This window comes from Capra hircus, chromosome 24 (assembly GCF_001704415.2).
Source record: "Capra hircus breed San Clemente chromosome 24, ASM170441v1, whole genome shotgun sequence".
Taxonomy (NCBI): domain Eukaryota; kingdom Metazoa; phylum Chordata; class Mammalia; order Artiodactyla; family Bovidae; genus Capra; species Capra hircus.
The window spans coordinates 43,324,726-43,342,327 of NC_030831.1; the positions used below are offsets into that span (position 1 = coordinate 43,324,726).

The following is a 17,602-nucleotide window of genomic DNA, read 5'->3' on the forward strand; positions in this document are numbered from 1 at the left end:
TAACAACTCTTGAAAGAAAGAGATACTGCTGTAAACTTTACCTTCATGACATCTCTATAGGACCGGATGGCTGAAACTTTCCTCTTTTCGTCGTCATCCTCCTCCAGACCCTCATCTGCAGCCTCGTAGCCCTCGTCATTGCTGCCGTCAGCCTCTACTGTGTTGGCCATGCGATCAATGAGCTGCTCCAGTGGGGGGCTTAACTCCCTTTCTTCATTCTCCTTCAAGCCATAGTCCAGTGCCTTATAAATAATAATTCCCAAAGATTCTATAACCTAGGAACATTAAGGAAGGCGGTTAATAGAGACAACTGAACAGCTTTATAGAACTGTAAGGCATAAAATATTTAGTATGATATTTAAGCTACGTCTAATCTATTCCATTTCAGAAATGTGACACATTAAATTTGAGGAGCTTAAAAAGTCTCATCTGTGTTTTTTTAAAAAATCGCAGATGCAACTGAACTGAACATTCATCGATTCATTCAGTAAATGTTCATGGAGCACCTCTGTACCAGGTCCCATACCTGGTGCGGAGTGCAGTGGTGAAGAAAACAGGTAGAGTCTGGACCCCACACTCATGGAACTTATTACTGGGATCACAGAGATAAAGTGAATGGCCAGGTGAGGTCTGAGCACACTGGAGAATGCAGCTCCTAATAAGAGGCAGCAGCTTCACTATTTCAGGTGAATGTTTCTCTGCAGGACAGTGTGACTGACATGACAAACAGATAACACAAAATAAGATGAAGGAAATGAGTGCAAATACATCAGAAATCACAATAAATGGAAACAGGTAAAACATGTGACAGGCAAAACAGGTGAAAGATTAAAAGGATGGAAAGGTACATTCCAGAAAAATACAAATGAGAAGAAAACCACAGTAATAATGTTAATATCCAAAAATGAGAATTCAGCAAAAGCAGTATTTAAAAGGGAAAAAAGAAACATCTCAAAAATATTGTGAACTGAACTTGCATGTACCAAACAATACAGCTCTAAAATAAAACCACCAATGTTTTACCTAAAACTGTCATAATTACTAATTAAAAATGATAAGCCCTTATCACAGTAGGAAATTTTAAAACATTTCCCTCAGAAACTATTTAAAAAAATTACAACGAAGACTGTGTGATCTTGCAATATGAGACTTGTAATATGATCAATAAGCCAAATGAAAAACATGCACATATATCTATGTGCAAGCTTGTATGTGACATAGGAGTACTAGAACATTTCACCTTTCAAAGAATAAGCCTGATTTTTCATTAGATAAGCAAAAGTTAGAGAAACTGATAGAGTAAAACTTTGAGAGGAAGAGAAAGGGCCAACTAGGATCCCACCAGATAGAAGGCTTTCACAGATGGCAATAACTGAGATGTCAGAGTGAAACAGAAACAATCAGATAATTCTCTCCTTTGTTAAAAGCTAGTTATTCCTTCTACACATATAAAAATAAGAGTAAGTTTAGAAAATTTAATAAACCATTTACAGAAAAATAAGTTACAATGAAAAACAGAAAATAATGCGATGTCTATTCACAGGGGAAATGTCATGCTTTGGTTAAAAAGGCAGTCTATGAAGTTACTTGCCTGGGTTCACATCCTGGCTCCATTACTCATGTGTTATCGGAAAAACTGCCTCATGTATCTCTGTGCCTGTCAGCTCATGTACAAAATGGGGATAGTAGCCATACCTACTTCATAAGGTTCTTGTGAAGGTTAAGTGAGGTAATAATACATGCAAAGAGCTTAGAACAGTGCCTAGCATACTGTAGCTTTTGAAACTTAGTGTGCCACCAATGAGGTGCACAATGGGGCAGCTCTACGTGTACCAACATGTAACAAGATGCCCAGCATGTATCATGGTTCAAAAGGCAGCTGCATAAGAACACTGATATACACAATAAATATATGCAGAATAAACATATGCCTGTGTATACAGGTACTATACATTTTTCTAGAAGAACAGACAAACTGTTAAGTTACCTCTGTAAATGAGGCCAGGAGAGCTTGGCAAACAGTCTCTTTCTCTATTACATGAATGTTTTTGTAAGACCATATAAAACTTTCATAAATTTTAAATTACAAAAATCATTTTTCACAACTCAAGTTTTTTGCCATCATAGTCTTAAAACATTAAGCCCTACAGAGCAAACTGTTATTCCCAGAAATAATCTGGCTTGACCCATGTCTACCCTCACTCTTATGCCCATAAAACAATGGTTCCCAAGACCCTGGGTTACCATGCCATCCCACAGGCTGGCACAAAGCACCCCCAATATCCAGGATTAACAGCTTTTTCCAAATCACAGAAGTATGTGAATTAATGAGGACAATTCTCTCAAAGCCATCTAATATACTTACTGGCAGATGATCAAACAAATTAACAATATGCAAATTTAACACCTATTTACAAGGAACTGATTAGGCTTATTCCACAGCCTTCTCATGACTATGTATGCTTAAAGTGAATTTATGTTGTACAGACAGAATAAAGTCATTCTCTGCTAGTAAAATTATTTCCAATTTTTAAAACAGTTTATCATGTGTTCTGTAACAGGTGTGGTAGCTCCATCCTCTGAATAAATTCGACAATCACTGCTCTGGGTTTTACCTACTAAGGCCCATCAGAAAAATTATAACACAGATATGTTGAGGAAAATGCATATTTCATTTCACTGTCCTTTTAAAGATATTCCTGAATCTAGACCCTGAAAGAGTCTGAGTCTATGATCAGAAATGAGAGCTAACATTTACTTAGCAAGAATCATGTCAATGACTCTGCCAAGCACTCCACACGTACTGAATCACTAAATCATCATAGCAATTCTATCAAGTAGGCATTATTCTTACCCTGCTTCCTTCTGATTAAGAAACTGAAGCACAGAGAAGTGAAGCAATCTGTTCAAACTCTCAGAGCCAATAAAGAGGAAGAGCCACTAAACAGCAGGTAGAAAGAATCTAAACCTGTGGTGGTCTCAGCCCGGTTAAGGGATTATTATTAGATACAAGACAAGATTCTGAAACACAAATGAAGAGAGTACTGGATTGGGACTTTCCTGACCATTCAGTGGTGAAAAATCTGGCTGCCAATGCAGGGGACATGGGTTCGATCCCTAATCCAGGAATTCCATACACTGTAGGATAACTAAGCCTGGGTGCCGCAACTATTGAGCCCATGATCTAGAGCCTGTATTCCACGAAAGAAGTCACCCCAATGAAGAGACCACACATCACAACTAGTAAGTAGCCCCCACTCGCCACAACTAGAGAAAGCCTCCATGCAGCAGTGAAGACCCGACATAACTGAGAAAAAAAAAAAGTACTGGGTTGGACTTAAGCAGACCAAAACCTGGATTCCAATTCTCCCACTTAGCAGCTTTGAGACTCAAGAAAAAACTCAACTTACCTGGCTTCAGCTACCTGGTCTATAATAAGGCAATGCTAGAGTGGTTCTGATGTAATTTCAAACTCTAAATAAATTGCTAAATATATGTATTTTAGTACAGATAAGGCAGCCAAAGCAACTGAATAAAAATAAAGACTGGATCAACAGACATAGGAAATATTCTAAGAGAACTCTCCCTGAGTGGCTCTCAATTTCTAACACACAGAACAGCAGATTCCTCAGGTGCCTGTTGAAAGTGAGTGTCTCAGCCCTTCCCAGGCCTGCAGACCATGGATTGGAACCTGCAGGGTGGGTCTGGGCTCCACACTGGAACCGCTTCTTAAGTGACCAGCATACACTGGAGTTGGTGCCCCCTGGGTTAGGTATTAGGGAGGATCTAGTTCAGTGTGAATAATCTATTCAATGCCTTTGCTTTTTGAAGTCAGGGACTCTCTAAAATTGCTTAATTTTTTAAAAGTAACAGCTTTCTTAAGATATAATCACATACCATACAATTCACCCATTTAAAGTATACAACTCAGTGGTTTTCCATATCCTAAGAGTTATGCAATCATGACCACAATCAATTCTAGAATGTTTTCTTCACCCTAGGGAAACCCCACACCCAATAGCAGTCACTCACCATTTTCCCCCAACCCCATCCTCTTCCTGCTGGTAGACAATTATCAGACTACTTTCTGTCTCTACTAAGGTACTTGCTCTGAACAATTCATACAGATGAAGTCACACAAGTCTGTTACTCAACTTCCCTGGTGGCTTAGACAGTAAAGCATCTGCCTACAAACCGGGAGACCCAGGTTCAATCCCTGGGTTGGGAAGATCCCCTGGAGAAGGAAATGGCAACCCACTCCAGTATTCTTGCCTGGAAAATCCCATGGATGGAGAAGCCTGGTGGGCTACAGTCCATGGGGTCACAGAGAGTCGGACATGACTGAGCAACTTCACTTTTCTGTTACTCAGCATGTCTCACTGCAAGCTCCATCCATGTATCACTACTTCATTTCTTTTTATTGCCAAACAATATTACACTTTGTGGAGGGACCTCATTTTAGTCATCCATTTATCAGCTGATAATTATTTAGCTGTTTCTAAGATTGCCTAATTTTAATAGAGAAAAAGATTTTAAAATTTTTGCATTAAGATTTTTCCAGGTAAATATATCACGGTACTCAATATGTTCACTATAGTAAATCTTACTGCAGTGTAAATAAATGTACTACCTAAGTTAATAGCACACTTTCACACACAGGCTACAAAAATATTTAATATGAATATGATTATTGTATATTTAATAGAAGAGGTTTTTATTCCTAAACCGAATACTTTCTTTCAAAACCAGTTGTTAAATTGTGACTGCCACCGGAGGTTATGGCTTCTGTGCTGGAAAACTACTACCTTCACTTTCCAGCGAACAATTGCTCTCCTTGTCCCACTTTGCTTTTTTTAAGCTCCATGGACCTGCTCCAGTCTACTTCATAGACCTTGTTCTCTCTACTCCCTTTCTTATTTGTCTAGTGCTGACCTACTAATTGTCCTGACAGGCAACTCTGTCAGTTTGTGGAAGCACTTTTATTCAAAACTGTGGAAAACTACAGATATACCTAAATCTTTTTTTAATTCCAGAATTCTTTATTAGACTTTTAATTTAAAACCATATCCCTGCTTCAATTTACATTTTTTCCCACTTGAGATTAGGTCAAAAGCTTGCTTCTAATTAACTGACAAGTTCCATGGCACAACCACCCCTTTCGCTGGACTCACTGTGGCTGGGACACACCTGCTCTGGTCATAGCCTTGTTGAACAAATAATAGAAACATAGCTTATGGCAGATTTCCATCGTACAGCTAATATCTAGGGAGCTTACCTACACAGGCATGGGCCTGCCCTACACATTTGCATGCACTTCTTACGGAATTCTCATTACAGTACCCTTCAGAAGTATAGCATATACCATCAGCCCCACAACTCAAAAGATGAAGAAACTGAGATTCAGTAAGCCAGAGTTAGAACTCAAAGCCAGGTTGGCCTCAAAGCCAGTGAGTTTAACCACCTATGCAGCTCTAGTCACAAAGTCAAAGGCAACAAAGCTAAAGCCAGACAGGCAAGTACAAAAGGCAGAACACCTGTGACCACACATCACAGGGCTTGGGGACTGAGGAGGAGGGCTGAAGGCCGCCTGGCCCTCTGGGGTTTCAGTAGAGGAGGCAGGCATACTCCTACGACTTTCCTTCACACACGGATAGGACAGAAGAGGCACAAAAATTTCCACAATACATGATATGTCTCTCTCAGCCCCAGGGGCTACTGAAGTTGCTCTTACGTAAAGGGAACGCATTCTTAGTGGCTCACACCTCATAACTTCTGTGAATGGCTTACAGAAGCAAAAAGCTTCTGTGCTAAACTGAAAAAACAAACAAACAAAATGGGACAATCTGAGAAGAGTCAGGGCAAGGACAACTGATAGGAACCAACTTCCAGCTCCTTCTGGTTCCAATCAAGACACAGCCAGCACCTCAACACTCGCACTCATCTATGTCAAGATGCAGAAGTAGGGAACACATGTTTTTAAGGGTTAAATTACCTTTGCTACACAGAGGGGTTTAATGCAACAGTGACATTAGATTATCAAAATAAGCATTTTCCATTGTCTGTTTACATTCAACTTATCTTCATAAAGCAAATTTGTATTGAGAAAGAACAGAGACTGCATTTTTAAAAGCTTAGATGCATGATAAATACACTTTCAGGACTGGTTGGGATATGATGATATTTTAATCTTGCCTCTTTTACTGATGTTTTTCCTATATAACCACAGAAATATCATTCTAAAATTTAACTCCAAGCTTCTAAATGAGCTATGTTCCAAACTTTCCTTTCAATGCAGTCTGAAAACTAGAAATTAGTTTTACAATAGAAAAAAAATGCTATAAAAGATTCCAGTATTAGGCCACAATCAAATGTTTAAATTGAAAATAAAGTGCAAAAGTTGTCTGGGCCCATGTCCACTTTGAAGCCCGAGCACGGAAGGCCGCGTAGGCACAGCAGCGGGGGAGGAGGGGGCGAGGGGCGGGTGCTAGCCTCCCAGCACCAGGAGCCCCTCAGCTTCCCAGTCACACTGGCGAGGCGGGGGGGGGGGGGGGGGGGGCGACAGCCTCTCTCAGTCAAGGACCTCTCTCTATAGGGGCCACCGTATATACGGTTTGTGAAATGATCTCTTCAGCCTCATCATACACTCACTGGGGAGTATGAGGTTTATAGTACCATGTCTATAAACTACACACAATCCTGTATATCTTTTACAGATGGGAAAGAGACTATACAGATTTACCAAATATCACAAAGCCAGTGATACAGCAGTGACACAAACAAAAATCCCTGCCCTCCAAAGCTGATACTCTAGAAGACAGAAAAACAAGCCTAATAAACTACAGGGTTTCTAGACGACACCATGCATTGTGGAGGAAAAAGCTTCGTGCAGCCAGGGCATGGTGGGGGGCGTGGGGGCGGCGGTGGGGGGCAGGTTCAACAGAACTGTCAGTGAACACCTTCCAGTAGAGGGCTGCACGGGGCAGCTGGAAGGAGATGAGAGGGTGGTCTGTGGAGAGAGTGTAAGGCAGAGGAAACAGCCAGTGCAAAGGCCCTGAGGAGGAAGTGTGCCTGGAATGTCCTGGGAACAGCGAGGTGGCCAGGATGTGTGAAGAAAAGCAAGTAAGGGAGAGTGTGAATGAGGAGTCAGGAGCACCAGGTGCGGGGGGACGTGCTGACCATTGTAAGGGCCCTGCCTGTCTGCTGGGGGAGATGGGACCCACTGAAGGTTGTGGGCAGAGGAGTGACAATGACAACTTACAACTAAAACCGAGAGCGCTGGCTCTGGACCACAGCGGAATAAGGGCAGGAGGAAAGGGTACCAGAGACAGGTGGGCAATGCTGGCTGTACCGGGGACTAAGGAGGGTGCCAGAGCTCTGTTCTGAGCAAATACGGAAAACTCCAGGAACAGCAGACTTTTCGGGAAGCAAAACAGGAATTCAGATGTAGGCAGATTAAGTCTGAGATGCCCACTAGATTTCTCAGAGGACCAGTAAACTGGCAGGTAGTCTCAGGGGAGCAACACAGACTACAGATAACAAGTTGTAAGTCATCAGCACGGAGATGATATTTAAAACAATGAGGCCAGATGAGATCACTGTCCTAGATTCAAGTGCTTGAGCACAGAGAAAAAATTCACCAAGATTTTCCTTTTTCTGAGATAATAAAGAATTGTCAGTGATTTTTAATTACAGAAGATTCATTTGAAGGGCTTCAAAAATGTATAGAAACGCTAATCATCTGGTAAACAAATGTAATATTATCACGTTTTATGAAAGGAACAATCTCATTTTTCATTCATATGTTTTCTCTCAAGAGCAAGATTCTTCTTATATATTTGAACATCAGAAAAATCAGATATTCTAAATGTGAGTTTACAGATCATCTAATCCAATTCCTTTCTTTTACAGAAAGGAAGGTGAAGGTGAAGACAAGCTGGACAACCTGCCTAAATTCACACAACTATCCAGGGGCAGACCCACAGCCAGGGTCCCTTCTACCCTACCACAAGGCTCTTCCTTACACGCCGGTCTTCCTGCAGAGCAGTGGCTCCCAGCCTGTGTGCATATACCCGAGCTGGGTCCACACTCACCACGGCTGGCCATGTTACTGCCCATACTGGCAGAGGGCAGAGCAGTTGACAGCCTCCTCTGGGGACCCCTCTTCTCAGAACTGCCCTCACCCCCAGGGTATGCCACTTCCCAGTGGGAATCACTACTGTAAGGAGTTATTTAGATGAAAAAAAAAAAAAAAACGAGGAAAAGGAAGGATAATTGTCATTTTAATGACGATACAGAGAACTGTGAAGAATTCACTTCTATTATCTCATAAGCCTAATCAAGCACTCTTATTTTCTGCTACTGTTAGGTTCCCTGATCCCTCTCCAAATATTTGTTTTATGGTTATTCTTCTTGTTATCTGAGCAAAGCCCAATTACTATGAGCCATTAGGTACAAAAAATAAGAGCCTTCAGCTTCGTGCTGTAGTTTTAAATCAATTAAAACCAAAATAAAGTTTCATTAGAGTTAATATCTAATTACTACTTAAGACAAGCTTAAAATATAAATGATATGACCTATTGATTGAAATTTTCTTAGAAAGCAAATTCTCTACTTAGAAAAGTTAAAACTGCACAGATATAAGAATTACTAACATGGCTATTTAACTATCAATAAAGACTAATATATTACTTACAAAACAGATCAGTTCATTTGATAATACAATACCAATAACTTTAACAATCTAAAATAATAGCTTTGTGGAGAAGGAAATGGCAGCCCACTCCAGTATTCTTGCCTGGGAAACCCATGGACGGAGGAGCCTGGCAAGTCTGTCCATGCGGTTGCAGAGTCAGAAGTGTGAGCACGCGTGCACACACATGCACTTGACTGCTCAATCCCTTGACATTAAGAAAAGTTTCCTCAGCTGCTTCCTCCTCCTCACCATTAATGCATCCATTTTCAAGAAAGGGAAGAACTACCTCAGTGTATTTTTTCTCCTACTTTCCCAAAGCATCAGAAATAAAGTTCAACACATCAAAAAATAATAATAGCTCTGAAAATATTGTATATTTTAACATAAATTGGTTATAATGCTATAAACCACTTTACAAATGAAAGGTATTATCAGTTATCATGCTTATCTGATAATTTAAAATACAAGACAAAGATCATTGCTGAGTGAGTGATGAACAGTAGAAACTGAGGGGTCATTTGTGCATTCATTCATCCATTCAAAAATGTATTTCCTAATGAGATCCTCCAACACACTCGCACCACACTTAGGACTAGGTATTACAAGTGGAAATAAGACATAGTTCCTTCCTAAAGGAGTTCACAGTCCAGCGGGAGACATACTTAAGAAAGCATGCAATTAACACACAGCAGACTAAACACCTCTAGGAGTAAGTACCAAACGCCGCCTATCAAGCACACTAAAGGGACAACTAACCCAGCCTGGGGGAACTGTCAGGAAGGAAGAATAAGCTTAGGCTTAGAAAATGTGCATTAGCTAGGGAAAGCAGGAAGTGTGTTATGAGCAGAAGGAACAGCAATGCAAATTATCTGGAAGTGAAAGAAAGATGAAGCTTTCAAAGCCTTCAGATGGATCAATATTACTAAAGAACAGAGAGGCGAAGCTGGGGAGACAAGCACGATTAAATGAATAAATAACTAAAGAGTGAGTAAGATTAGTTGAATAGATTATATCCATATAACAGAATACCATAATATGCAACAATAAAGTATGATGCTAAAACATATTTGATAACATGGAAAGTATTCTTTAAACAAGTATCTACTGAGCATCTATTATTCACTGAGCAAGTTAGACCAAAAAAATCAAGTTGCAAACGAGTATGTTCACATATGATGTAACTCTATGGAAAACATACAAATGTTCTTGAGAACAAAGATAAAATTACAAAATGCTAACAGCATTACCATTGGGAAATGGAGTTACAGTTGATTTTTTTTCTCTTTATTTTCTAATCTTTCCCACTTATTATCATAGTACAAATAATCCAAAGTAGATTAGAAGCTTTTCCATAGGGTCAAGCGTAATTTAAAGAAAACTACACAGGTAAATCTGTCACAGGCTCTCACATAGGGCAGATACCTAGAGTTGTATCTCTGCTTTGACAATAATTATCCAACTAAACTTTAGTGAACACCTGTCTTGTCCAGGCACCAAAATACAGATACAAAGATAAATGAGGGACAGTCCTTGCCCTGAAAGAGCTCACAGTCAAATGGAGAAGACAGACTTGCAAACTGGAAGCATGACAGGGTGAGGGATGTGGCCGAGATGACAATGCTATGGGAGCACTAAGGACAAAGACTGTGCGAGAAGGTCAGGGCTATGACACACACACTGCTTCCAGCAATGCAGCAGCAGTCCAGTGTGTGCCTTAAGGTTCCCCAAAACACTGAAAACAGGACTACCATATGGCAACCAATTCCACTCCTGGGTATATATCCAAAAAAGCACTACTATAATTCGGAAAGATTCAAGCACCCCAATGTTCACAGCAGCACTATTTACAGTTGATAAGATATGGAAGCAACCTGAGTGTCCATCAACAGATGAGTGAGTAAAGAAAACGCAGTGTGTGTATACACACACACACACACACACACACACACACACACACACAGAATACTACTCGGTCATAAAAAAGATGAAGCTTTGCCATTTGCAACAACAGGGAAGAACCTGAAGGGCATTATGCGAGGTGAAATAAGTCAGAGAAAGGTAAGTACTGTGTAATATCACTCATATATGGAATCCAAAAAACATGACAAACTAGAGAATATAACAAAAAAGCAACAGACTCAAAGATACAGAGAACAAACTAGCAGTTACCAGCGAGGACAGGGAAGGGGGGGCAACATGGGGTGCCAGATTAAGAGGTACAAACTACTATGCACAAAATAAACTAGTTACAAGGAAATATACTACAACACAGGGAATACAGCCAATATTTATATTAACTATAAATGAAATATGACCTTTAAATGCTGTGAATAACTACATTGTATACCTGAAACTTATATAACAGTATACATTAACTGCACCTCAATTTCTAAAAATGTGCCACACGTACCCAGTAAGGCACATTTATCCCACATCACCATGACCAGTGTGTTGCAAGAAAACAAAGGTGGGAGGGACTGGAGGAGAGAGCAAATGACACAAACTAACAGGGCTCACGACACAGTGAGCCTGCTTCACAAGGAGCCTTTGTGGGAGTGGCACAGTGGCCCGCGCAGGGGATCAGAGCCACCTCCAGTCGCCAGCACTCTGGAGGTCAAGGGCAGACACGCAGCTGGGCCCGAATGTATGGGGATAGGGACTGTTCTAGTAAAGTCAACCTGCCAGAAGAGAGGAAGCCCAGTATTACCCATCTTTCAGTGAAAGAATACAGACGTGAGGGGTAAAACAAAAGCCAGGAAGGAAGGCTAGTCTGCTCTTATTTCAACTGCTAAATAAACCAAAATAATAATTTTCCTTTGCTTTCACCCTAAATCCTCACTAACGCTTGAAATAATTTTAATTTCCTACATTTGTTTTGCCTCTTCATTTCACAGACACTTCATTTTTCTCCTTTACCATACAACTTCCATTTTTCTTTTAAATAAGGTAAGAACAATCAAATGTGGCCACTTGGAATATTTAAACCTTTGTTATACACAAACTTTGGAAGAAATCTTTTTTTCCTACAAAGTGCAAAGACAAACAGGAAATAGCCTAACAATGCAAATCACATAGGCAGCTGTAATTTATTACTCAGGTCAATCACTTGAAATATTAGAAGGAGAAATCCATGACTCATATAAAATTCAAATATTGTAACAACTGTGGCAATGAACCTAATTAAAAATCACACCTAATTTTGTTCTGATGTGGCCAATATTAATACTTAAAATGATGTATCAATTCACAAAACACACAGCTGGGAGACATGACTTCTGTCACTGACTTTGTGATTGTCTACTGCATGTTCCTGAAGATCCACGTGGAGGTGAGACCTAACAGCACAGGTGCAGCAACGCTCTGCTACCACACTTGTGTTTCTTCCTCCACGAGAAACCTGCCCCAGTCCTCAACACCCACCCACCCCAGCAAATCCCGCACCACACACAGAACATCAGGGGTGGAATGTAAGGACTCCATATGTCCATCTGAGGTTGGACAAGAATCCCTGTGATGGCTTGAAGACTCACCCAAACAGGTATGATCCAGAACGGCTTTCCTCTGCCAAACTGATGCCAAAAACTAAGGAGAAACTGTACTATTATTGCCGTACCTGCCACTTTTCAGCATTTCTTAAACAATGGTTTCATCTTAGGGTCTCCAAAAAAACTGCTTAAAGGAATGTTTGGGGAAAACAGGAAACAATGCTGCACAGTGACAATCTGCTGAGAATTAAATACTAACAACCTCCACAGCTGGCTTCTCTTGCACTCAAGAGTATTCAACAAAAGCTCAGTAGGTATGGTCCCCACTGTTTTTTTTTCTAAACATCTGCTCACCTGCCTAAAACAGCTGCTTAATTTCTTTGCTCTGCAGTTTAGAGGGCCTAACTAAACATGCAGGCTGGAGGAAGCGGAGAAGAGTGGACTCAGATGGCCCAGATGACCACATGACAGCATAGCTCGGTGTGTGGGCCCTGCCTGACCGGCTCCCACCTCCGCTCCCATCCAGCCTGGACCGGACAGCCCCGCGAGGCGGCAGCGGGAGGAGCGCCAGGGCCGTGGGCCAGCACGCATGTGCAGAGGCGGCAGAGCCGCCACATACTTCAGATTCTGCACAAGACACTAACTTGAGTCACCACACTAGAGGGTATGTTATCTTGAGACATTGAAACATTTTAACTAAACATTCAACTAAATTTTATGTGGTATAAAATAAGAAAACAAACTAATACCTATACCATTTACTCGTAACATATTTTTCTTGTGTCTTTGGTATAATTATGTCCCTAAATATATACATTTATTTTTCAAACTAAAATTTTACAGTGATTCTAAGATACTGCAAACCTAAAATTCCTTTCAAATTATGCTGGAAGTAATAATTCTCTTAAGAATACTCCCTAAATTCCTGATTCTTTTTTAAAAACAATATTTTGAATTCTACCTAAGATCTCCTTTGGGGAGCACATAAGATTCAAAGTACATCTTAATGATCACACAGAAGTGTACTTAATCACCACTAGATTTCAGGCTGTATCTGTCCCAACGTATCTTTAATAAATCACTAGCTGCATTTTTACTTCACCAGCAAAAATAACTACCAATTTAATAAAGGTTTAAATGACAGAATAAGCTTTTTAAATGCAATTATTACATAATATTACCAATAAAATCTATTTTGATGGAAAATACACAGTTTTGTTATCGTAATTCATCTGTAAATAGATGGCCCAAATCAAGGTTACTACCTTAAGATCAACAGGGCAAAAACAAAAGCCCATAAATTAACCTTAGTAAACATAAATATAGTAGATAACAAAACTTTCCATTTTAAGTCACTTGTAAAAAGTAGAAGAATCATCAGTTAACATCTTAGAAAACAAAATAATATCCCTCACAATGAACTAGCCCCAAATTTTCATGTAAGAATAAAATTTACTTTTTAGAATACTAGAAAAACATGAAAATTTATCTGCTAGTGCTACAGACAAGGGTTCTCACCTATTTAAGAAAGAAATAATACATTTTCAAAATTCTATAGGACAAAAAATACCCTATTAATGTAAAAATGCCATGAAATTGATAGAACAAAGAAATAAGACGTAACAAATAATGAGCTCTTATCCAACACAAAGATGAATATCACAACAGAAACACAAGCAAAAGACAAGAAGGAACAAATGACTTAAGTATTCAAATAATCAAAAATAAGGTTTTTGTTGTTATTAAAAGTTGAATCCCACTGACAGTAAGAGAAGTGTGTATTTTTTTTAATGAGATGTCATTTATGCCTAGTCATTTAGAAAAATAATCTGAAACGCTGATACTCAAAATTATCACTGTTCAGGAAAAAGAACATTCTTTCACATCATATGTAAGATTATAAATTGTCACAATCTTTTTGGTGAACAATTTAGGAATATGTCCTCTTAAAAATGTGTATACCCTTTGGTCTAGTTAACCCACTTCTCTAAATATTTCCTTATGATAAATTCATAGATGAAAGATTTAGTCTGTTTACTGAAAACTGTTCGGTCACTCAGTCACGTCCAACTCTTTGTGACTCCATGGACTGCAGCACACCAGGCTTCCCTGTCCTTCACCATCTCCCAGAGTCTGCTCAAATTCATCTTCATTGAGTTGATGATGCTATCCAACCATTTCATCCTCTATCATCCCCTTCTCCTGCCCTCAATCTTCCCCAGCATCATGGTCTTTTCCAATGAGTCGACTCTTCCCATCAGGTGGCCAAAGTATTGGAGCTTAGGCATCAGTCCTTCCAGTGAATATTCAAGGTTGATTTCCTTTAGGATTAGCTGATTTGATCTCCTTGATGTCCAATGGACTCTCAAGAGTACTCCAGCATCACAGGTTCAAAGGCATCGATTCTTTGTCACTCTGCCTTTCTTATTGTCCAGCTCTCACATCCATACATGACTACTGGAAAAACCATAGCTTTGACTATATGGACCTATGTAGGCAAAGTACATTGAAAGGACTGATGCTGAAGCTTAAGTTCCAATACTTTCGCTACCTGATGCTAAGAACTGACTCACTGGAAAAGACCCTGATGCTGGGAATGATTGAAGGCAGGAGGAGAAGGGGATGACAGAGGATGTGATGATTGGATGGAATCACTGATTCAATGGACATGAGTTTGAGCAAGCTCTGGGAATTGGTGATGGGCAGGGAAGCTTTGAGTGCTGCAGTCCATGAGGTCATAAAGAGTCAGACATGACTGAGTGACTGAACTGAGGCAAAGTAATGTCTCTGCTTTTTAATACACTGTCTAGGTTGGTCAGAGCTTTTCTTCCAAGGAACAAGCGTCTTAATTTCATGGCTGCAGTCACTATCTGCAGTGATTTTGGGGTCCAAGAAAATAAAGTCCGTCACTGTTTCCATTCTTTCACCATCTATTTGCCATGAAGTGATGGGACCGATGCCATGATCTTCGTTCTTTGAATGTTGGGTTTTAAGCCAGCTTTTTCACCCTCCTCTTTCACCTTCATCAAGAGTTTCTTTAGTTCCTCTTCACTTTCTGCCAGAAGGGTGGTGTCATCTGCATATCTGAGGTTACTGATATATCTCCCTGCAATCTTGATTCCAGCTTGTGCCTCATTCAGCCCAGCGTTTCTCATGATGTACTCTGCAAACAAGTTAAATAAGCAGGGTAACAATATACAGCCTTGACCTACTCCTTTCCCAATTTGGAACCAGTCCATTGTTCTACGTCCAGTTCTAACTTGCTTCTTGACCTGCCTACGGGTTTCACAGGAGGCAGATAAGATGGTCTGGTATTCCCATCTCTTTAAGAATTTTCCACAGTGTTTTGTGATCTACCAAAGAATTACTTACAATATAAAAAAAACTAGAATCCCATTGTTTACCCTAAGAAACTGGATAAATGTACAGCCTTACAAGTTAATGATGCATAACTGCTATATTATCAGATATTTAATGATATGTAAAATATTTACAATGAATCAAGTGAAAAAGGTATTTCCAAAGCAATATGTGTAACTCCCTACATGTATAACACATATTATACACACACACACACGCCCCCCGGAAGGGTACACACTGGAATCCTCTATTATCAGGGCTGGCAGGCAAGAACAGGCAGGTCACAATATCCACGTCAGCTGGAGACAAAGGTTTACTGGGAGTAACTGCCCAGTTGGGTAACTCCAGATAAGGAAATACATAAATTCTCTAGACTTTTCCTGAGACTTTTAAGTTTAAAATTATGTCAAAATGAAAACTTGCAAAAAACCTGAACTGACATAAATGGCAAGGGTATTTATTGGGTCAATGAAAAAGCAGACAGTCCTAGCGGCTCCTGGCAACTTTTACAACCTTAAGAGCACCAGCTTCAGGACAAGGCAGACCCTGTAGGCTACAAAGGGAAAGGACAGAAGGAACCTGGCTATTTCCTAAGACGGCTGAGTCACTAAACCAAGCCAACCCTAAAGCCCACATCTCTGGACTTCCAGCTCTTGAGCCAATAACACCCTTAGCATTTAAATCAGTTTGAGTTTTCTTGAACATATAAATTTAAACTTACAAAAAAGTCTCAACAATAGTCCTAACCTTTCCTGTATACTCTTCACCCACATTTCTCAACAGTTAACATTTTGCCCCATTTGCTTCATGTTCTCTCTCAAATACACACACAATCTTTAGAAACCATGTAAGAGTAAATTACATACATCATTGCCCAGTCTTCTCCAAATATTGTAGTGTTTATTTCCTAAAAATAAGGACCACAGTACAATTATCAAAATCAGGAAACTTAACACTGATACAATCTAATCCACAGTCTATACTCAAATTTCACCAGCTGTCCCCAAATATGTCCTTGGCCTTTACTTCTCCTAACCTAGGGTCACACATTCCATCTGCTGTCATATCTCGTCAATCTCCTTTACCCTGGGGCAGTTCCTCTGTCATGCCTGCCAGTGAAAACAGGGAGGAGCACAGCCCAGACTCTCTCTTTGGGTTCTGCACACCCAGCAGGATGCCTGATAAGTGGTGCAGTGTCCCTTTCCATAGGAAGGAGGCACAGGTGCAGGTCTGTCTCAATACTGGTGATGTGAACTTTGATACTGTGGCTGACGGACTTTGAGGTGGCCCCAGTGGCCCCGACCTCTAATGTTCATACCCTGTGTGCCCTCCTCCCTTGAGCGTGGACAGGACCTGTGACCTGCTTCTAACCAAGAGAACAAAGACAGCAGGATGTTCCACAGTAAGCGATTATGTTCCACCTTGCTGCCTGTGAGGAAGCCAGTGCCCATGCTGGGGAGGCTGCCTGCAAACAAGCAGAGATGGCCTCTATGTGCAGAGGGTATTCTCCACCAATGGCCAGCAAAATAGAGCAGCTGTCAATCTTTAACCACAAGGAATGGAATGCAGCCAATAAGCTCCAGAGCAGGAAGTGGACCTGCCAGAGTCGAGCCTCCAGAAAGGCCAGCCCTGGCTGACACCTTGATTCCAGTTGCACCAGACCCTGAGCAGAGAGAGGACCCAGCAAAGCCACACCCAAGCCTCTGACTCAGAGAAACTATGAGGTAATTTTAAGTTGCTATATTTGTGGTAATATCTTCCTGGGCACTGTTACATGGCAATAGAAAATAAACACAGTCACATTAAGGTAGCTCTGCCAGATTACCCCAGTGCACTATTTTTCCATTTGAAATCAATATATAATATATGGGAAAATCCTCTGTAACTATGCCAACATCATAGGCCTCATCAGACTTTCACAGCCTTAATGATCACTGGTGATTCTTGCCTCAGCCAGCTACTACCACCATGTCTGGGAATGATGATGTTCTGTCCATTCTTCCTTCTGCATTTATTAGTTGGCAAAATGGGGAAAGAAGAACTTTCCCTTACCCCATTTGTTTAC

At 40.4% G+C, this 17,602-nt stretch overlaps 1 protein-coding gene across 5 annotated transcripts in view; it reads right to left on the minus strand.

Annotated features, from left to right (window-relative positions):
• SPIRE1 (spire type actin nucleation factor 1) overlaps positions 1–17,602 on the minus strand; it is a 141,048-nt gene that overhangs the window by 79,241 nt on the left and 44,205 nt on the right. For all 5 annotated transcript variants that reach the window (XM_018039419.1, XM_018039424.1, XM_018039420.1 and 2 more), the window contains exon 3: positions 42–275. In XM_018039419.1, the coding sequence (XP_017894908.1) occupies positions 42–275 (234 nt within the window). The remainder of the gene's footprint in view (positions 1–41; positions 276–17,602) is intronic.